The following is a 23,436-nucleotide window of genomic DNA, read 5'->3' as shown; positions in this document are numbered from 1 at the left end:
GGCAAATGACATAAATTAGTACTAAACTGTTAAAAGGCAAACTTTATTATATAAGAATCAAATTAAAATATGGTTGTGCAGTAGCAGGGCAAGACAAAATCTGATGCTAAATATTCTCCTTTTTCAACATTTATAGCAATTCTTTAATATTAACATCAAGATATAGTAATATGACTTCATAAAAAACTACCATTCCTGCCTTCAAAATTTTATATTTAAATCTATCTTTAAATAACTGGCTCATTTCAAATTAGACATGCTTAAGTAAAATGGCTTCAATTAATAAAATACAAGATTACATTTGAATGAAGTCCAATGAATGTTAAATCCCACATTTATTCTAAATATTTATTCTACTTCGGATTTGTTGAGGGGATAAAAAGGTGAATATAAAAATCATTTTTCAACAAATCTCTCCTATGAAATAACCTCACATAAAGAATACAGCTATTAATAAAGAACATCTAGGAAAGTAGAGACAATTCCCTACTAGCATTACTAAGTGCTAAATTTGTTTTGGATCTAAAAAGGATTGGAAGAAAACACAGTTGAACTCATAAACTAAGAATCTCCCATCAAATATTTTATCACCATCATTGCTAAAAATGCTAAGTATTTGTCAATAACTGCTGTTTTTCTATTCCACATGTAAACTGTATTTAGTGTTTAAACTCAAGACAGCAAGACCTCATGCACTGAATGCATTAAACAAAACCAGATATTTACTGACTACATTGACATTCTAAACAACAGTGTGCAAGGATTAAGCTTAGGATCAATGCTCTATTGATTTTACTATCAATGAACATTATGGTTCACATGACTGGCCATTTTAAGGGAAGATAGCTTCTATTATGGTTCACTTTTCAGATATAAGCTGTTAAGATAAAGTATTGCTTTCCTGATGAAACACTGAAAAAACAAATATACTTCTTAAAATACTCAGACACTGTTTTCATAAGCTATTTAAGAAATAACATTTTGTTGACAACATAAAATTTAAAACTGCTTTATTATGCTTTTAAAAAAGTATTTAAGTACGTAACACTGTTAAAATGCTCTGTAACTGAGACTGATATAGTTCTTAACCATGTTAAAAACAGATTAAGACTGTGTAAATGCATAAATGTGCTATAAAACAGAAGCAAACCTCTATGATAAAAATATCACTAATGCAAAGAAAAATCATATAGAATTATAAAAGCATTTTCTTGGAAATTAAAACATTACTTATCAATTCCACACACATAACATTTAGCCTAGTGTATGTTTACTTCATTTGATTTTCTTAAAATGTACATGATAAACATAAAATAATGATTGCATCATCATTGGTGAGTTCCATACTAGAATCTGTAATTCATCAAACATATTTAGAACTAAAAAAAAGTAAATTTAAAAATTTTTAATTATCAGTAGAAAACATTTATGTAAATTTAAAATATTAGCATATTTTAATACTTAAGACAGTAATTAGGTAACTAAAATAGAAAATCTGTATAGCATGAAAATAAATAATTAATTCTAGTACTTGCCAAAATTGTGAATTCCTCAACATGCAAAGCTTTAATTTTTAGCTTCAAAAAATAACAATTTGTATTTGGGCAATCTTTCTAGTAAAAATTCAAACTTTCTACCAAAAATTAATTGTACAGAGTTTATAAACAGGAAACAAGATCTCATGCTTCTTTAAAATTACATATATTTGCCAATAATTGTGATGCACAGCATTTTATATATATTACATGTGTCTTACATCTCCAAATTAAGGGAATATGCTAAAATAAGATTTCTTATGGTCAGATTAATGTTTAGTTTAATCTGAACACATCTATAATCAAATTTACAGTAACTACATAATAGAGTTATGAAAGTTTTAGCAGATTAAGGTAATAACTACATTTTAAACTGTATTTCTAAATAAAACATGCTTTTTATTTAGTAAACAAAATATATTCAACTTTTATAAATGTAGCAAAATAGACAAAAGAAATTTTAAGCTGAACAATTGGATTAGCAAAAGAATACTGGTAAAAATTCGTAACAGACTTTAAACAAGAGTAAATGTTGTTAGTATTACTAATGCACAATCTAGTGTATATATGTCATGACTAGCACTCAGTACTTTAGCTAAAATGCAGGGCACTTGTATAGAAATTTGTGCTAAAACATAGATGGCTGCTGTTTACCAAAATTAGCAAGTTACCTAAAGATTTTAGGAAAGGCTGCTATGCTAGGCTTCCTTAAATTAACTAGGACAACCTGTTATGTTCCATACTACAAACCATGTCTTTGAAAGACTTATATGTGATTGTCATAGCAATGTTGCTCATCAACAAAAAATCTTAACAACCATGGGTCCATCAACTGGTGGTATATCAATATAATGGATATATCATACAATGTAATATCCATACAATGGTATATACACACATTATATATGTGATGGAATATCCATACAGTGGAATATTATTCAGCAGTAAAAAAGAATGAACTACTAGAATTTGCTACAATATGGATGACGTTCAAAAACATTATGCTAATAGAAAGAAGCCAGATGCAAAAGCCTACATACTGCATGATTCTATCTATGTGAAGTTACGGGCACATAAAATAGATCAGTGATTGCCTAGAACTGGGAATCAGAGTGGGGATTACCTGCAAATGAGCTTGAGGAAATTTTCTGAAGTGATGGAAATGTTCAAAACCTGGATTGTGGTGATTCATACACTACTCTGTACATTTATTAAAAATCACTGAATTATACATTTAAAGCAGAATGACTTGGAAGGTATTCAATACTTAAATAAGGCTGTTACAAAAGAAAATTAAAAACTTGTTTTTTTTTTCTGTAAAAAAAAAAGTTACCCAGTTTGCTAATTTATGTCATTGCTATTCTCTTTTCTACCAAACTATAAATAATGCATCTGATTTTAGTGAAAACACAATTATATGGGAAATAAATAGGAAACGTGACCATTTTCCAAATTGTAAATTCCTAGAAAGTTACCCTTTTAAAAGCACTTCTCCAATGAATACTTATGATAAACAATTTTGATAGCAACTAGTATTTTTTAATACCAATATGAGATGATCTTTTTTTTTTAGAAGATAAAGTTGACTGTGCTCTTTTGTTTTTAAGGAATTGTGGACATTAGGTAACTGCCTGCAGAGCCTTTTTTATATGTCTAAATACTCAGAGGTCACCTGGCCTGAAGCACAAGCTTTAAAGAAGCGATTCTCAGCTAGATTAGTTAAGACTTTTGCCTCAAGGAAAGCCAGCTACCAAAGAGTTACTTGTGCCTCAAGGGGTATAAATACTACAGCTGTTTGTGTAACTGTCAGATCATTTTTTTTTTCTACCAACACTCTAAAATAAATGCAGAGAGAACTAATTCTAAAGAGACAATGTTAGATAAGTCTATGTTAATGAAGAAGCGTTTATGTAAGAAGTGATTTGCTCTGAAAAGACAGAAATAATTTCAGTACTTGAAAGAAATTGTTACAACTTCTAAGATAACAACAAGCAAAAAGACAAGCGCTGATGCCAAAGATGTTGGAAGACAAAATAAAGCTATTTTAAAGACACATTCTTGATGTATGAAACAAAACTAGGCACTCACTGAAAAGAAACCAACTAGAAAATATGCACAGAATGACCAACATCTCTTTCAACACACTTCTAGTACTCTTACAACACTATAGATTATCTCAAACTAGAGGAATGTCTGCTAGGGTACCTGGACCAATGCCAGCCCTTGTTATAAAGCAAAGAATACTTCAAGAGAATATCTTGAATTGCTGCTTTATAATCAGACAAACTAAGGTATTCAAATTAAGCAGTTAAGATGAGAACCAGGAATGCTAGCTAACATTTTAGGATATAGAATAATTATAGCTAATACATTTGAAGAAAGATTCAGAATGTCACATGGCATACTTTTTTGGATTGTCTTTAAGATGTGTTAGTCCCAAAGACAAGATCCAGATCTTCAGGCTGGCTTTATCTAAAGTCTCAAATACCTGGGTTTTTTAAATTTGTTTGTTTGTTTACTGTTTAAAGGATTCTTTTACTATAAAGCAACATTTTCAAATTTTGGATGTGGTCCACTAGTGTCTCAAGAAGTCAATTTAATGGATGATAATTGGCATTGTTTAAGCAAAGAAAGATTAGTTAGTCCAGAATAGGAAAACCAGTCTGTTGTACCTGATGTAAGTATTTTGTCAAACTTTTGTTTCAATTGTGTGTGTATCCCAAGGCATAACATAAAATGTATTTCTTACTCTGCGTCTGACTTTAAAAACTTTGAAGCTCCCACAATTGTGTCTACATTCCATATGTTCTACAGGAGTAGAGGAAAGGGGCCACTCTGCAATCTCCTTGTAAGTCTTTGGCATCAGAAATCACTACATAAATGTATTACCACTCTTCTGAAAGGAGCACAGAGAAGTAGTAGAGCAAGGGGTAGCCTCCACTTTGAGGTTTAACCCTAAATACACAATCACTGGAGCAGAGTAAGGGAAGGGAAGCAGGCAAAAGAAATGAGAAAAGACGATATTTTTCTTTCACTTCAATCTTCTACAGGCTTATTCAAGTTTATTCTCTCGCTCACAAACTGGGTTTTTGAGATTGAGAAAAGCTGGATTTTGAGAGTGAAGAAACAAGAAAGTGTACTAATGTCACTACAGCTAACAGGCTAATTCTAAGCATTTAAGGAAGGTCGGGGAGGAAAGACCACCAAACACAGATAGGAGCTATTACTGACACATGGAAAAGAATGGACACTTGTTTGAAGTCAAGTAGTATTTGTATTTCCCAGGGCATAAATACCCTTGTTAAAAATCTTACCTAATGAAGCAGAACTTACTAACCTTATGATTCACGGTCTTAAAGTCTAAAAGTACTGAATCAACCTAATTAATACTGCTCTAAACATACATTTGTAAAACAACGCATTTCTTGGAAGGAACAAAAAGAAAATACTAACTTAAATAAAATGCTTGAGATTTAGTTCTTTCCTTTTAAAAACTGTGGCATGAAACTTTAATATCTTAATTCAAAAGCACAAATGAACACTCACCTCTGCCTTCGTTCATCATCCTTTAAAACTTCATAAATGGCCACCAACTAAAATAGAAGCATTACTTTAAAATAAAAATACTCTCAACTATAAGAAATCACATAGGAGGATGAAGACTCTATAACGCACATGCAGAAAACCCAATGTCAAAATCTGAATTATAACATTTTATATTTTTGGTAGCACCTTAAGAATTTAAAAAAATGCTTGCTATCTAAATGAATCTTTGTGAAAAAGTACTTTGCACAAAAGTAGTAGTTTTATCTTAAAATATGTTTTGCAAAAGCAAAGGCTACAATTTAGACAAGAAAATTAGGACAATTATGACCCTCCAATAATTTAAGATATTCTAATAACACAAAATGTTGGTCAAAAAAAGTATTTCATAAAAATATGTGGTCTTATTTTTGGACTGCTTAATTTCTAAGTGGAAATGTTCCATATGTAAGTTAATATTTCTACCATAAACATTTATTAACACAACTGTGGCAAAATTATATCATAGCATATTTCACTTACTTGTCTAAACTGAGTTTCTGCATTTTCATCTTTATTCTTGTCTGGATGTAAAGTTAGAGAAAGCTTACGATATGCTTTTCTGATGTCTGCAGATGAAGCATCCTGGATGTGGCAGGGGGAGGGGGAAAATACAAAGCAAACTTTGTCAGAAAAAGAAATTCCCAGAACCTTGTTAAGATCTGAGAAGACAGCCAACCAAGTGCAGGACCCCAGGCAATGTAATTTGAGCAATCAATCTAACAACCAGGCTATGCAGCTAGCCTGACCCACATGACTGAACAATTATTCAATCTAATTTGGTTCTCTTCTTAACTTTTCATTACCATACAGTCATTTAAAGAAGACAGTATTTGGCAAAACTTTTCAAACACTTGCCTTCCTAAAATTTAACCAATAAATCTTTTTCAGTAATTAAGAGATCAAAAAGAAACAAATTAATAATTAATATATTTCTGTGCCTTCAAAGAGAGTCTTTATTTATTTGTGAATCTTAAAGCCAGTTTTTGAATCCCAGGCTTACCATATGTAGCTTCTTTACTGTTATTTATATTGAATTTACCATCTAGCAGCAACCTATGGAGTCTCAATTTCACATGTCAAAAGCTATGCCCAGTCAAAAGCAGTTAAATTTGCATTTATCAAAAAGTTATAATTAGAAATAGTTATGTATATTGTGCTTAAGATTTTTTAGTACTTTAAAGAGTAATTTCAATGTTGTCCAGTTTCCCCAGTCTGGTTTGCAGAACTAATTTGCCCATTATTTTGCATTGCTAGTATAGTTTAAATATATTTAAAAGGTTGCTGTGATTTAGTACTTCAGATTAAGTGGATGCTAAAATTATATTTTATGTAATCTTGTGTGCATAGGTAAAATCAGAAAACTTATTCTACATGGCCAGTGTAAAATGTACAGTAACAAAAAACACACTATCAAAATAGGGCTTAAAACCTTATCTCCACTATGTTTAAAATATATTCCAATAACATACTCTTGAAGCAAAGTGACAGTAAAGTTGCTTACTAAATTTTGTCTCTTCTTGATAGCTACTTGCCAAATTATTCCAAAAAGTACTTCAAATGATCAACAACAACAAAAACATTTACATACCTGGAACTGAACAGTGTTAAAGAAATAGAGCTGAAGAAAGTTAAATGAGACTACAATTAGTTTGTCAAGTTTTCCTTTACAAACCATTATTTTCCTTACCAGTTTTCTGACGCTTGTTGTTTGAGGCTAGTATGTTACTCAACATGTGAATGGTTTTTTGACTATGGAGGGATGAAGAAATATAAATTAGCAGAGTAAATTTGCAAGTAATATGATTATATTTTCCATTCTAATTTGCTTAATGAAATTGATGAGTTCCTTGTATATAGGTAATATGTGGAAGAAAGGAATGATTAATGGAAATATGTGCTGCTGCATCTTTTTGTCAAGTCAAGAGGCCAAGTACCAAATGAATAATCATTCTCTAATTGGGATTATAAATTTAGATTTTATTGAATTGGGACTACATTATAAGAAAATCATTCCAAAAGTAGATGTCTTACAAAATAGTTTATGTGTCTTTTTTCATTACAAAATTAATGCATATTCATCATATAATATCTATGACATACTTAAAAATAAAAATGACTAATAGCCATCCAAGGCATTTCCTTGCTTCCAGTCTTAACCATTCTTATCCCAGTTCTCCAGTTTTCTACCACAGCATATATTGTGGCAGATGGTTTTCCTGTTTCCCTCTTCAGTAGTTTTCAAGTGCCTTCATCAGTTGTGTTTTCCTCTCTTTTTAGCCTTATCTCATCCCATGCTGGCCCATCCTGCTGGTCTCCCAGCTCATTACACTTTAGGATACAGTTTAGCAACCTCTGTTTTCCACCTGTCTACACAGACAGAAAAGTTCTCTCCTGGAGAACTGAACTCTCAGGCTATACACAAACACTGCCTAAATACTTTTCCTCTTCATCCAGGGAGAACAGGTTCACCAACAAGCTCTACTCTAACTGAATATGGCTGAAAAGCTTGGGGATTTACCCACCTAAATTCCTCAGGTATTCTAGACAAGCTGAACCTCAAACTAGATTATGTAGTTATTTAATATTAGGTACTTAATGAATCTTGATATATTTTAGCCATATAACAAACTTATAAGTACAGTTATTATTAGGCTGATTTTCACTGATGACATTAAGTGAGGTAGGGAGATTAAGTAACTCAATGCTTAAAGTCAAGTTCATAGTGTTTGCACATAGGTGAAAATAGAATTCAAACACAGAAAATGTTGCTTTAGAGTCAGATCTCTTTATGTTGGCTACTTAGCTTCAGATATGAATGACTGAATAACTCCACAAGGGGATATAGCTTTGGGAAGGTAGTGAGAATAACACTTACATTAATCTGATAAACTATATGGAACATGTCCACATAACCACAATGTGAATATACCCACGTGAAGTTTTGTTTGTTATTATTGTTGATGATGTTTTGAGTCAGGGTCCCACTATGTTCCCCAGGCTGTCCTCAAACTCCTGGGGCCAAGTGATCCTCCTGCCTCAGTCTCCTGAATAGCTGGAACTACAGGAGAACACCACCACATTAGGCTCCCAATTGAAGTTTTAAAGGCAAAGACCCTGATATGTGTTGGCGTCTCTAAAACATTTTACATCACATTTCTACTAGAGACTTGAATTTTAGAACATTCACCTCCCATATGCAGCAGAACAAACCTATCTCTTTAGCTGATAGGGAATTTTTTTTTGACAAGGCTGTGGATGAATTGGCCACCTAATATTATTGATACCAGGAAATCTACCAGAATAATTTGCCAAGATTCTTTTCCTTCTAAATGTGATATGGTTCTTTGCAAGGTAAGTATGAATTATCTTAACATTTAGATAACCTCTAGAAAAGAGTCATATTATCACCAGTAAAAAACTGAGTGTAAAATATGCTTGCCAAAATTGAAACAGTGTGATGAAATGACAGTGAAAATGGCAAGATAGAAAACTCTGAGAGCCTGACCCTCCACATAAAGAGTGAATAACCTGGCAAAAATGTCAGAATCAACTTTACCTGAACTTTGGAAACCAATCAAAATTTACAGCAATCAGGCAAGCATCACAGCTTGGGAAGAAAGTTTGGGGAATAAGATACTTTGGGGTATAGAGCTTTGAAAAGGTCTCAGATCCTTGGGAGCTAAAAGACAATGTGCATGCCCAGACAAGAGAACTTGGTCAGAAAAACTTGAGAAGGCCCTAAATTCTCATCTCTGGCTTTTCAAGTTCTATACAAGCAGCAAGTAAAGGCTAAGAAAGAGTTGTAAACTACCCAGTTGAATATTGAAGGCATGCTCAAAAACACACACATTGCTCACTGGCAAAGTCTACAAGATACATATTTTTTCATCCACCCTCTAGTTCCAAGTATTTAAAGAATCTCTGCAAAATCATTAGCTGACCACTAAGCTAAGCAAACAGATTCCAGTGGCCACACACAGAAAAGAATGGACACTACAAAACTGGAAAAGTCACTAGACAATAGCACCAACCACAACAAGCAATATAAACAAACTCTGGGAGGTGGGAGAATCTAATTGCCATATTGTATATTTAAAATGCCTAGTATTCCACAAAAAATATGAAGCATGCAAAGAAAGCAGGAAGTTTGTTACACACACAGACAGAAAATAAACTAACTGTATATCATGTTATCCAGATAGTGGACCTACTAGACAAAGGCTTTATCTATTTCAATATGCTCAAAGAGCATGTTCAAAAAAACTAAAGAAAAATAGGAGAATGATGTGTCACCAAACTGAGAATGTCAACAAAAAGACAGATATTTTTAAAAGGACCCAAACAGAACTTCTGGACTTCAAAAATACAAACATTGAAATGAAGAATTCACTAAGCAAGACTCAACAGCAGAGTTAAACAGGCTGAAGAATCAATGAATATGAAGACAGGTCAGTTGAGATTAACTTACATGGAGAGCAAAAAGAAAAAAGAATGAAGAAAAGTGAACAGAGCTAAAGGAACTACAGAACATCATTAAGAGTACTAATACACAAATGATGAGAGTTTATGAAGGAGAAAAGAGGCAGAAAAAAAATGCCTGAAGAAAAAGGAACTGAAAACTTCTAAAATATTTTGAAAGACATCAATCTACACACCCAAGAGTCTCAAGAAACTCTAAGTAGGGTAAAAACTAAAAGAACCACCTTAGAAACATGATAATCAAGCTGCAGAAAGTCAAAGACAAAGAGAGAATCCTGATAGGAGTAATTTGTCCTGTGCAAGGATCATAAATAAGATTATCACCTAATCCTCATCAGAAAGTATGGAGGGTAAGAGGTAGCAGAATGACATATTCAAAATGCTAAAAAAAAAAAAAAAAATCTGTCAACCAAGAAGTCCATATTCAACAAACTATACCCCTTCAAAATGAAAGAAAAATTAAGATATCCCAGTTCAACAATAGAAATGAATTTTCACTGCTAGTAGATAATGCTGCACAAGAAATACTATAGAAAGTACTTCAGGCTGAAAGGAAAAATTACTACAGTAATTCAAATTGACATAAAGATATATTTGTGTCTCTCCAAAATTCATTTTTTTGCAATTAAATCACCAGGGTGATGGTATTACGAGGCAGACACACTGGGAGGTGATAAGAATATGAGAGCTCCACTTTACTCAGAAGGTTCAGTGGCCATCTAAAAGAGGCTCCAGAGAACTTCTCTTTTTTGCCTTTCTACCATGTAAGAAGACAAAGAAGATTCCAGGAACAGACCATCACCAGGCACTGAGTCTGTGGTGCCTTGATCTTAGACTCCCCAGCCTCTAGAACTATAGTTATTAAACGTTTATAAATTATCTAGTGTAAGGCATTTTGTTATAAAAGCCCAAACAGACAAAGACAGCCAACAACATAAAAATCAATATTAATAATTTTGGTTAGTAACTCCAAATTTTTCTGTACGATTTAAAAGATAACTACATAAAGTAATAATTATAAGTCTATGTCTTAAATAAAACAATACTATACATCTATGTCTATGGTACACATGTATGAAGATGTAATCTGTGACAATAACAACATAAGGAAAAGGGAATAGCGCTTGTTCTACGGCAAAAGTGTTCTTTATGATTTAAACTAAATTGTTATTAATCCAAACTAGACTGTTAGAAATTAAGATGCTAACGCAGTCCCCAAACAACAAGAAAATAAAGAGGTAAAGAAATACAAATCAAATGGTAAGCTAGGAAAAAAAAAAAACTAACACAAAAGAAGGCAGTAACGGAGGAATTGAGAAACAACAACAAAAAAATACGCCATTGAAAAACAAAGAATAAAATAGCAAAAGTAAGTCCTTCCTTACTAGTAGTTATTTTTTTAACTAAATAGATTAAAATCCCCCAATTAAAAGACAGAGATTGGCAGAATGGATTGAAAACAAACATGATCCAACTACATGGAAGGGACTCACTTTAGATATTCACAGCTGGGATACACTGAGAAACCCTTGGAGCACTGACTTTGGAATTAAAAATCAATGATAGGACTGTAAAATAGGTATGGAATACTTATGGAAGTAGGGAAGGTGACAGAGGAAATGAAGGTGAGGGAGATGAAGGTGAGGGAATATGGATGATATATATACATATGTACATATATGAAACAGAACAATGAAAACTCTTGCAATTGCTTTAAGTGGGGCAGAAAGGGGGTTGCAGAGGCAGGGGCAGATGGTGGGGGCAATCTAACCAATGTACAATGTAAGGTATTTGGAATTTGGCACAAATTCTTACTGTACAATGAATTTATGCTAATAAAATGAAAAAAATTTAAAAAATAAACTGAGGGGAAAAAAAGAAACTCATTTTAGAACCAAAGACAGAGACTAGGTAGAAAGTGAACATATGGAAAAAGATATTTCAAGCAAATGGGAACCGAAAGACAGATGGAATAGCTTGATAGTAGACAAAACAGCCTCTAAAGACAAGGATTACTACAAAAGACAAAAAAAAAAAAAAGACATTATTTAATGGTACATAGGTCAACGCATCAAGAAAATATAACAACTATAAACATATAAACAACTGTAAACATAAACCCATGCATATATTAACAGAACCCAAAATATATGAGCAAAAAAATATACAATTCTAAAGCAATAGTTGGAAATTTCAATTCTTTATGTTAAAAGATCATTCTCAATATCAGGCTAAAAAGTTTTCTCTAGAATAAAACAGAAAAGCTTTAGAGAAATGTTTTCCATTGTTTAGGTATTTGAGATTGACACATGAGAGCACTGATGATATGAAAGAAAATGAAAAACAAACCACAGGATGCAGTAAAAGCAATACTCAAACGGAAATCTGCAGCTATAAACATTGTTTTTAAAAAGAAGGGGAGGAAAAGTAAGGGAAGGAAAGGGGAGGGGAGGTAACAGGGGAAAGGGAGAGGGGAGGGAACAAGAAAAAGGGAGAGGGGAGGGGAGAAGGAAGAGGGAGGGGGAAGAAAGAAGGAGAGGGGAAGGAAATGGGAGGGAAGAGGGAGAGCGGAGAGAAACAGGGGAGGGAAGAGGGGAAGGAAGAGAGAAAGGGAAGAGGGAGAGGGGAGGAGAGGAGAGGGGAGGGACAGGAGAGAGAAGAGGGGAGGGAAGAAGGCAGGGGAGAGGAAGAAAGAGGGAAAGAAAAACCTTAACTTTCTACCTTATGGAACTAGAAAAAGGCTAATGAACTAATTCAAAGTAAGCAGTAGAAAGGAAATTAACAAAACCAAAAATTGGTTTTTTGAAAATGTCAACAAAATTGACATACCTGTAGCTAGAATGAGAAAAGTTGGGTAGAGGGGTTCAAATTACAGCTATGCATCACTTAATGACAGGAAACACATCATTAGGAGACTGTGCCATTCATTGTATGAACATCATAGAGTGTATTTACACAAACCTATGTGGTGTAGCCTACTACACATATAGGCTATATGGTGTGAATAGCTATCTAGACAGATATTAAAGCCTATTGCTGTTAGGGCCATGATGAATAAAGTAACACCAGATTAAATCTACACAAGAGAAAATGATTCTATCAAGAGGCACTGTAAACAAAATTTAGGAGGCTGTTGCTGGCATAACATAGCAAACTGTTATACATAAGCCAATAACATAGTAATTATTAAGTGCTATTACTATAGATAATTATATGTGCTATACTTGGATATAACTGTAAATACCATAAGCTTGTTTACATTAGCATACCACAAACATATGAGTAATGCCTTGTACTGACATTATGAGGGCACTGGGCAACAGTTTTTTAGCTTCATCATAATCTTAAAGGACTATTGTTGTGTATGTGGTTATAGTTGATCAAAATCTTGTTACACCATGCATAAAGGTTCTAAAATCAGAAATGAAAATGGAAATATTATAAACTTTATAGAAATAAAAAACAATTATAAAAGAATACGATGAACAGAACCTGGTAAATATAAGAGTGGGACACATTTCAAGCCGGGTGCTGGTGGCTCACGCCTGTAATCCTAACAACTCAGGAGGCAGAAATCAGGAGGATTGTGGTTCGAAGTCAGCACCGGTTACTTCACAAGACCCTATCTCAAAAAAACCCATCACAAAAAAGGGCTGGTGAAGTGGCTCAAGGTTCAAATCCCAGTACCGCAAAAACAAAAACAAGAGTGGGACACATCTCAAAGAAACTTTACCTACATTCTGGATTACTTTTCATGATACAACAAAGATAACTTTGAATGTAAGTAGTCATTCACTAGCAATGCGCTTTTGGACAAATTACTACAAGTCTCAATCTGTCACCTATAAAATGGGGGTGATAACACTCCAACACCTAAAAGATTCCTGGGACATTTACATGAAATACAATATTATAATGTAGAGGCTAGAAAGTAACCATTTCTCCTTCATTTTAACATTTGTCAAGTGTGATTTGCAGTTTATTTAAATTTATGCTTTAAACCATGAATAATTAAAACAGGTTTAGAGCTTTTATTAAAATTGACTTGACAGTATTTGTTGAATATTTACTATGTGCAAACATTGGGGATACAATGACGAACATGATAAACAGAGCCATAACCTCATAAAGTTCTGCTATGCTGGGAATGGGATGGATATGCTAGGCAAATGCTCTAATTGTGGCATATACCTTGTATCTAAAGGTTTGCTTTGCAAGAGCACTGAAAACTCTACCTCAGGTGACTCAAGATTTTTCATTTATCTTTACAACAGGGATAGCAAACTTCTGTAAAAGGCAAGATAGTATTTTAGGCTTTGTGGGTTAAATAGTCTCAGAACTATTAAACTCTGCCATTATAGTGAGAAAGTAGCCACAGACAATATAAAACAAAATGAGTGTGGTAGTATTTCTATAAAACTTTATTTGCATAAACAGGTATGGCTGGTTTGGGCTCATGGGCTATAGTTTGCTGACTCCTGGTTACTATCAGTGGTTTGCCAGTAGTCTAAAACTCATTCTACTTAAATGGTATCTCTGCAAATGTAACATCTACCTTACCTAGGATCTGACCAAAGTAAATTATTTTTAATAAAATTTCATATTGGCTTGAAAGAGAACTCAAAAATATAAAATGTGACATCTACCTTACTTAGAATCTAACCAAAGTAAGGTCTTCTTAGTAAAACTTCCTATTGGCTTGAAAAAGAACTCAAGAATATCAAATGCAAGAGAAGATCAATGCTTGGCTATTAGATACGACAAGAAAGAAACCACAGCCTTTCGAACTGTATCTTTAGGCACACAGTTAAGGAGTTTCAAACTCTGGATGACTTCTGAGAACCTCAACTTGCGTAGTGTTACTAACAGAGGTTAATAACTCCAAGTAAACTTTCTGAAAGGTCTTTGGGTTATTTTCATATGTGCTATTTTAGATTAAAAGTTCAATCTAAACTCTTAATGACTTTGCCCTCTTTCCTCTGGTCTTTGCTTGTAAATTGATCAGTTAACACAATCTACTTGAACCTCTACATTTCACCTCACAGAACCCAACAAGAAACAAAAACCAACACAAATCTATTTACTGCTAAAAAACCAAAAAATTTTTTAAAGTTGTTTCTGAATAGGGCACAGAAAGAAAGGACAGGAATCTTGTACTTATCAAATAATATCTTCAGGACTATAGAATTTTATACCAGGTATATAAATTGAATAAAGAAAATGTTTTTAAAAAAAAGGGGCCAAGGATATAACTCAGTGGTAGATTGTGTGCTTAGTGCTGGGTTTAATCCCTAGCGCACAAAAATAAAATAATTTTCCATGGCAAATAAAAATAGTAAATACAATAAAGTAGCTTACTTGACGGCTTCTGTAGTCAATATGCTGCAAAAGAAACAGGAAAGGAGGGGCTTAGCACTCCTCATTGTAGATCTCTGTTGGAATCAAGTACCTTTGGAGAAATCTATTGAAATTGATGTAAGATTATAGTTTTAATTGACTTTCTTAGCCTTAAACTACTTATAGTAACCAATGACAAGCTAACCTGTATCAAGTTCAAGTTACTAATACAGAATATGTAACATTTATGCCAGACACCAATGGCTCTTGCATATAACCCTATTTACTCAGGAGACAGAAATCAGGAGGCTCAAGGTTCAATGCCAGCCCAAGCAAATAGTTCACAAGGCCCTATCTTGAAAATACTCAACACAAAACAGGGCTGGCGGAATGGCTCAAGTGGTTGAGCATCAGCCAAGTAAGTGTGAGGCCCTGAGTTCAAACACTAGTACCAAAAAAACCAAAAAACAATATACAACATTTACTACTCTTTAGTATGATTTCTTGACAAATCAGATAATTTCCAGGGGAGAATGAGAGGATTCTTATTTTAAACTTGAACCTAAATAAGTTTGGATTAATAATGTATTTATTTGAGTTGGATACACCTCTGCCCTCTTCATAAGACTTAAAAGGTAAACATTCTCCAAAATGTAGATAAACAAAAGGCTGCAGCCTCAAGAAACAGCTGCTTCTGATATCTAATTACAAGGGGCTGAGTTGGCAGGAACATCAGATCAACTATTCAGAAAACAAAATCAGTGTTCCTGAAATCTGTTAACTAGATTAGTTACTTTGGACTATATTTTGCAACTGATGTTTCCTGAAAAGGAGGTTTCTTTAACAAGTCAACGGCAGGGGGGAAAAGGGAGAGCTATATTTCTATACTAACGAGATTTAAGAGATAAACAACCAAATGGAACATTTGGTCCCTGGTTCAAACACACCAAGATAAAAAGATATTTTTGAGACAACTGGGAACCTGTAAGAACTGCACACTAGATACATAGTGAAGTAGTGTAGTACTTGAGAATAAAATGTCATATCTGATGTTCATTTAAAATGCTTCAGAAAAATGGAAAATGTAGCAAATACTGGTAATTGTTAAATTTGAGTGATGAGTACACAGGAACTCATTAAAACTATTATAGTATATGTTTAAAATTTTTCATAATAAAAAGTTGAAAGAGAATAAACAATAGTGAGCAATAAATCATGTAGAATGTACTGAAATATATGTATGATTGGTAATTTGTAATATATATGTTTTATAATTACTCTTGAAATAAGTGTCTTAAGAGACACCTAATAAAAGCCCAGAATTTTTTTCAAAAAAGAAAAAAAGGAAGAGGAAGGAGGCAAATGGTGAAGCAAAAACTACTACTTAATTTTCATCTATTAATAGAGAAATATAAGTGGTACTATCTTTAAGGATGAGGTTAACTACTGTGCAAAAGAAAACATGAAAAATTCTAAATTAATAGGAAAGGAAATTTTATTAACCCAACAAAAGCAAGTAAAGAAAAGCAAAATTAGGTACAATAAATACTATAGACAAGACAGAGAAGAATAAAATGAAATATATTAGTCACTCAGTAAAAATAAACATGACAAAATTCCCTTATCAAAATACAACTAATCAACAATTTGGGTTTAAAGCAAAACTCAAGGGCTGGAGACACGACTCAAGGCAGAGCACCTGACTAGCAAGTACAAGGCCCTGAGTTCAAACCCCAGCACCACAAAAAAACAAAACCAAAGAAACTGAAAACAGAGAGATGAACAAACACAAAAAAACCCAGTAGTGTTGATATTAACTATTAGAAAAGGAGAATTCAAAGTCAAATACAGTAACAGTACAAGGGTATTAACAGATAATGATAAAAGGTCTAATCCACTGAAAAGTTATAATACTCTTAAGTCTTTCTTTATGTTTCAACAAAACAAAATTCATCTACATAAGCACAAAAACTTCTAAATATAAGAACTTGATAAAATAATCATGGCATAATACCTTAATATACCTTTTCCAGAATTTGACAAATCAAACTAAAAGAATAGCTATGAAGAATTTCTATAATTAAAAATTTAAAAACCAGTAATTTGAAATGCTTATATAAGTATACAAATATATATATATATATATTACCAACAGATATTAATCCTGTATTCACAGCTCATTAAAAAATAGCAATACATTCAGTCAGATAAAATTGCCTTAATTCTAAACCAGATATATTTACAGCTCACATTTTAAAATAATCAACTATCAGTAGTCAAAAAGACTTTTTAAGAAAACAGTATCTTAGCAACTTACAAATTTTTAAAAACCCTTTTTTCAAGGCAAAAATGAAAGTTTAAGTTACAACTGCCTAGAAATTAATGAATAGGGAAATATTTCACACCAAAATCTATGAGGACTAAAATTTTTAGGAGGAAAACATATGTATCTTTAAATGCTATTTTTAACAAGGCAAACTCAAAATGTGTGAACCAAGCACAGTAAGCAAAGTAAGAACAGAATGGTGAAATAACCCAAAAGATAGGAAAGAGAAGGAATATAAATACAAATGCTGAAATTAATGAAATAGGTAAAAGCTAGTCCTTTGAAAAGATAAACAAAATAGCAAATTCCCTATCAAGCATGATTAAAGTAAGTATACCAGACAGTATCTTATTAATCACTTATGTTTCAGTTTCCCATAAGGAAAATGGTCACGTATCTGCTTTACCTTCCTTCCCAATACTTCTGCCTACTATACCTTCCAACAGCAGGGTTCAAATCTAAAAGCTCGGGTGCAGATTGTTTGTAAATGTGACATGGAACATTTAAAATTTGTCACTCATCTAATACAGTTGTGCATTTATTTCCTTTCAGAGACCGACTGGTCCCTAATCCCAGAGCTTCATTCCCTTGATAGGGCTTTTTTTTCTGCTGTAGTTCTGCCAGACTATTTTGTTCTTGGCAGTCTCCTTCCCAAAGACAGAGAAGATAGTCCCGGATGTCCACAGTCATAGTTTTTAACCTGTTAACTGACTGCTATTGCTAACTTAGACTAATTTCCTACTGGTATGCTTCTACTCTGCACAATCAGGAAAGGGAGATAGGTGCTTACAATAACTGCAAAAGTTAATTCATGTCACACCAACAAAAAACAGGCACCTATGAGTACAATGAGAAAAAGTAAAAGCAGCAAAGTATGGCTTCCATCTGCTTTCTATCTTCCAAAACTTAACAAAAGTACGTTTCAGTGGCCAAAGCTACATTATATCCACACTTGCCATAATTGAGTCTGAGATACTTTTCTACACTGTGCAGTATAGGAAAGCATGTTAGTGTGAAGGAATAAATGTTGAAACCAATCCACTATTTTTTTCTACCACAGAAAGGATGTGTTTTTTCATATTATTCTCCAATTTTAATAAACAAATTCTTGCAATATTAAAATGACTGATGAATTCACAAAAGTGCAAACTAGGAAGTGGAATGGAATGATATTGGATGCTCTTCTTTAAATATCTGAAATTAACTCATGTGTTGGGGGTAAAATTGTTTTGTCTCCATATAAATACACATGTAATCCTCCATTACATTTTTCCCTTCTCTTGGTTTTTTGGAGTGAATTTCTAAATTATTCATAATACAAACTGAAAATCCTTTGAAGACAGCAACCAATTCCTTTATTTTTTAAAATTTCCACTGGAGAGCATAAATAACAAATCTTGGGAGCCCCCCAAATTTGCTCCTTCCCTAGTTTTTCTCTTCTAGGTAAGTATCAACACTCTCTATCAGCAGCACAGGCCAAAAATCTACCAGCAAATCTCAATTACTTTCTTTCCTTCAGATTCTTTACATAATTCACCATCATTCTAATAAATGCTTCCAAGATCCTAGTCCAAGTCATCTACTCTTGCCCCTCTATGAAAATCTATTTAAAGTATGTCCTGTTTCAAACATCATGGCTTCTCAAAGTACATAAAGTAGATATTCCTTCTACCTTCCTTCTTAGTCTAGCACTGTCCAAAACAATTTTGTACAATGTGGGAAATATCTGTATCTGCACTGTGCGATACAAAAGTGTTATGGTTTGGATATGAAATGTCCTAACAAAAGACTCATGTGTTGAAGGATTGGTCCCCAGCTGGTGATAGTTTCAGTCCAATGATGAGTTCATAGTTCAACGGGCTATTAGAAGATAAGGCCCAGTTGGAGGAAGTAGGTTACTATAGACGTGTCTTTGATTCAGGGTGTCCCCCTGTCCCCCACCCCTGCTTCCTGGCCTCCATGGGGTGATTAACCTTGCTCCACCACATGTGCCCTGCCATGATGTTCTATCTCATCACAGCCCAAAAACAATGGAGCCAGCCCACCATGGAAGGAAGCCCGTGAAACTGTGAGCCAAAATAAACTTTTCATCATTTTAAATTGTTCTTCTCAGGTATTGTCACTGCAACAAAAAGCTGACTAGCACAAGTAGCCATTAGCAACATGTGGCTACTGGGCACATGAGATGTGGGTAGCATCTAAAGTATGGGGTTTCAAATTTTTTTAAATTTTGACTCACTTAAATAGTGACATGTGGCTAGTGGCTACTAGTAGGTAGTGTACTACAAGAGTGCCTTCCCATGCTACAGAGACTAGAAAGCAAAAAAATTACATGTGCTTTAGGTTTGGCAGTTGCATGCATTCTCATAAAGAATGAACATGAGGCAAAGACCCTACTTTTTTTTTTTTCCTTCATTACTAGGGATTAACTCAGGGCTTTGTAAATGCTAAGCACATAACTCTAGTACCGAGCTACATCACCATCCCCACTTCTTCCTTTCTCTTTTTCTTTCTTTCTTTCTGTTATGCACAATATGATTTTATTTAAAAATTTGCAAAGCTGAAGGAGGGATGTGATCTTTTATTGAAAGAAAGCAATTTTCATAGTATGTATCTACACATTTTAGTTTTGTACTGAATAATAGCAGGAGAGAAAGGTTCTGTTCAAGATCCTCACCACAGCACACTGAGCCAGGAGTACGGCATCTTATGGCAAGATAACACTTCCCTGTGCTAAGGCTCACAGCAAATCCTCTCACTAGCATGGAACACCACTGTCCTTCAGGCACACATACAAGGTCTTATTTTTTACTGCTCTGCCAGGCCCCTGAGAATCCTTAATTTTAAAGTTGGAAAAAACATGAAAGGATTCCTTAACTCATCACTTGCAACATATCCAACTATCTGTTAACTCTTGAGAACTGCAAGTATAAAATACTTGAAACTTACAAGACATTCCATATTTACTGGAACAATTCATACCTTAAAAAGTAGATCAAGTAACACATCTTAGTATTTTTAAATACTAAGTTTCAGTACATTTTATTAATGTTCTTGTACTTGGTATTATATTCTCCTACTACCATTGCTACTTGATGGTCAAACAACAGAAAAAGAAACAAAACATTTTGATATACAACAATGCCTACAAGGAATGTTACTGTTTTAAATATTTTTAACTGAAGTTAACCTGGAAAAAAAAACATAAAGTATATTTTTGTGAAAATGACAAAAAAAAATCTATGCAACTTTCAAAGCCTCTTTTTTAAAAAGTTTAGGCTGTAGTCACTTTTACAAACAATATGCTTATGAACTTGAGGTGGAGAGGTCATACTCTCATTCTTACTGCTGATAGTAAACAAGATCATGGGCTTTCTGTGATGGTGTCAGCAGAAGTCCTACTATTCGATTACTAGTTTTGTGGGTGTTGGGTACTCCTTTGAGTGGGACAGGTGTGGTTCTGGAACTGGCAACACAGTGGTAGTTTCCTGATCATAGTGACTCACTATGATCTCTCACCCTTTGAGAGAGCTGTTTTGATAGAGTAATGGATATAGATGCCAAAGTAGGGTGGGGTTAAGGGACGAGTGAGAAGTAAGGAAATGAAGAGTGGTTTTCAAGAAAATTGGCTGCTGAAAGGAATGAGATGTGTAGCTAAAGGAGATTTTCTTTCCCTTTTCAAGAAAAGTTTCTATTTAAATACCAATGAAAAGGATCCAGTTGAGAGAAGAATCTAAATATAAGTGATAGATAACATTAAAACAGTGTATTCTCAGGGCAGGTTGGGCAGAATGAGGAAGAGAACTCAAAATATGGGAGATAAGCTGCCCTTACCAGGGACACGTCCAAAAGAAGGAATGAAAGGGTAAGTGGGTCTAAGTCTATAGACTGGTTGTTAGAAGCTGAAAGTGGTTGAGTATAAATGTCATAAATTGACGATTTATAAACGTCACAGCCAATGCAAGTTAAGAGGACAATTCTCTGTTTGAATCAACAGGAATGAAGGCACAAGTTGATTTTAAGAGAGTTCTTTTACGTTCTTCATCAGAGGTGGTAGAAAGGTCATAGAAAGGGGAAAAAATGTGATTGGACAGGAGACAGGGACTAGTAAACAGTCAGTAGAATTTTTTCTAGCTAGCCTTTAAAAGGAGATCTAGGGTATGTACTAATTGATTCTATGCTTGGTTTTTTGTTGTTGTGGTTGTTTTGGCAATACTCCAGTTTGAACTCAGAGGTTCAAATTTGTGAGGCAGATGCTCTACCACTTCAGCCACACCTCCAGCACTTTTTTGCCTTTAATTATCCTTCCCTGCTTTGGGCAGGCCTCAGACCTCTATCCTCCAACCTACAGCCTCCCATGTAAGTGGGACCAATCATGTGTAGCCACACCCTGCTTACTGATTGAGATAGGGTCTGACAGGGTCTCACTAACTTTTTGCCCAGGCTGGCATCAAAGAGGGATTCTCACAATCTGTACCACCTGAGTAGCTGGAATTATAGGTGTGAGACACCATGCCCAGCTGATTCTATGCTTTTTAATCAATGCCTCTTCGTGTTTCTAATTAGATACAAAGTAACAATTTAATTCGAGAAATTATAGATGAAGAATCAAAATCCTACAAGGTAATTCCTGGGTGAGATAATGAGCAAATTCAAATTCCCTGTCTTTCTCTCTACGTAAGAATATTTCCTAGATGTAGAATACCTTATAATCCATATATTTTATAAACAAATGGTGAATGGGATTCCAAGATAGCGACTAGAGGGAAGAAGCAGAAAGCGTGCTTCCTGAAGTAAAATCTTGGAGAGATGCTGGAGAAACACCTTGCAGGAAAAACCACCAAGAGGCAAAACACCGACTCCTCCACATCCCCAGCCCTCACATAGCATCCCCACTCCACGTTAGATGGAGAAACCAGGAGAGCTCCTGCACCACCAGACACCAGCTCCCAGACTGCTTGGGAAGAACGCAGTCCACCAGGTGAGCTAAGTGGCACACCGTACTCTGACAGACAACCCTGGGCCAGATCAGCATAGTCCCCTGGACAGACTGACCCCCAACCAGGGGAAAAAAAAAAAAGAGAAAAAAACAAACAATAATAAACAAGGAGCTGAATTTAAAAAAAAAAAAAAGACATGAAGCAAACAGGGCGGGGCGCCCACCTCCGGATAGTGGGGGAGGGGTAATCCCTCAGGTGAACTGTAAATAAACAAGCCACCCAGAGAAGGCAGGAGCAGCAGCACCCACCCAGCAACCTTGGAGAGGGGAAAGCTTATAACTGCAGCTGTCCTGTGGAAAGCGCCACCAGGGTGGGAGGGCAGGGCCATTCCTCACGCAAAAAAGATGGCAATTGCAAAAGGCAGGTAGGGCTGTGTACTGGAGAGAACAAAAGGGACACGTGTCCAGGAGAACTCTAAATAAAAGCCAGCAGCAGCAGATGGCTGACAGTAGGAGGCAGGTGAGCTGCAGCCTCAGACAGATATTCACAAAGCTTTCTCCAGACTCTCCTTTTTTTTTTTTTTCTCTTCCTTTGATGAGGTAACAACACTGGATGCTGAAAGACTAACTGAAACTGTATTGCATTTCAACTGGGGATTTTGGTGGTTTTTCTTTTTGCTTTCTGGTTTTTTTGTTTTTTCCCCTTTGATGAGAAAACGACAGAACTACTTCACAGACACTGAGAAGTCTTCAGGACTGGAGGCTGAAGGACTAACACCAAAATTATTAAGACTAAAACTTTATCACATTTGAACTTGTGGGCTTTTTGGTCTTTTTTTTTTTTTTTAATTATTTTCATTATCCCCTCTCTGTCTCTCTAATGCCTATTTAGCTTACTGTTGATTACTACACTATCTCTCCCTGTTTTTTTTTCCTTTGGCTCTGTTTTTTGTTGTTGTTGTTGTGGTTGTTTGGTTGGGTTTGTTTGTTTGTTGGGTTTTTTCCCTTTTTCTTTATCTTCTTTGCATTCCCCCTCCTCTCACCCTTCCATTTCAGATATCACCATTGTTATTATTACAAGCTAGACAATACTGAATTACACACAGTATAGGAACAGTAACAATAGCAAGGTTAATGATGGGAAGATGGAAAAAAGAGGAAAATCATTTCCCCCCCAATAATAAGATAGTACAGGAACCAGAAGAAAATGAAGAAATCAGATACCCAGATCCGGA

General features: G+C 34.4%; 1 protein-coding gene across 4 annotated transcripts in view; it reads right to left on the bottom strand.

The window, feature by feature from the left end:
• The window catches only part of Dnajc1 (DnaJ heat shock protein family (Hsp40) member C1), a 191,674-nt gene that overhangs the window by 116,843 nt on the left and 51,395 nt on the right, over positions 1 to 23,436 (bottom strand). For 3 of the 4 annotated variants that reach the window (XM_074056549.1, XM_074056550.1, XM_020165592.2), the window contains exons 2-3: positions 5,601 to 5,702; positions 5,082 to 5,128 (exon numbers count right to left, since the gene is read on the bottom strand). In XM_074056549.1, the coding sequence (XP_073912650.1) occupies positions 5,082 to 5,128; positions 5,601 to 5,702 (149 nt within the window). Of the gene's footprint in view, positions 1 to 5,081; positions 5,129 to 5,600; positions 5,703 to 6,807; positions 10,873 to 23,436 lie in introns of those variants that run through there. The other variant, XM_074056551.1, reaches the window with a different exon arrangement.

Source organism: Castor canadensis, chromosome 15 (assembly GCF_047511655.1).
Source record: "Castor canadensis chromosome 15, mCasCan1.hap1v2, whole genome shotgun sequence".
In the NCBI taxonomy this organism is placed as follows: domain Eukaryota; kingdom Metazoa; phylum Chordata; class Mammalia; order Rodentia; family Castoridae; genus Castor; species Castor canadensis.
Note: the sequence above shows the minus strand (reverse complement) of the source record. Positions and strands in the feature narration are given on the sequence as shown.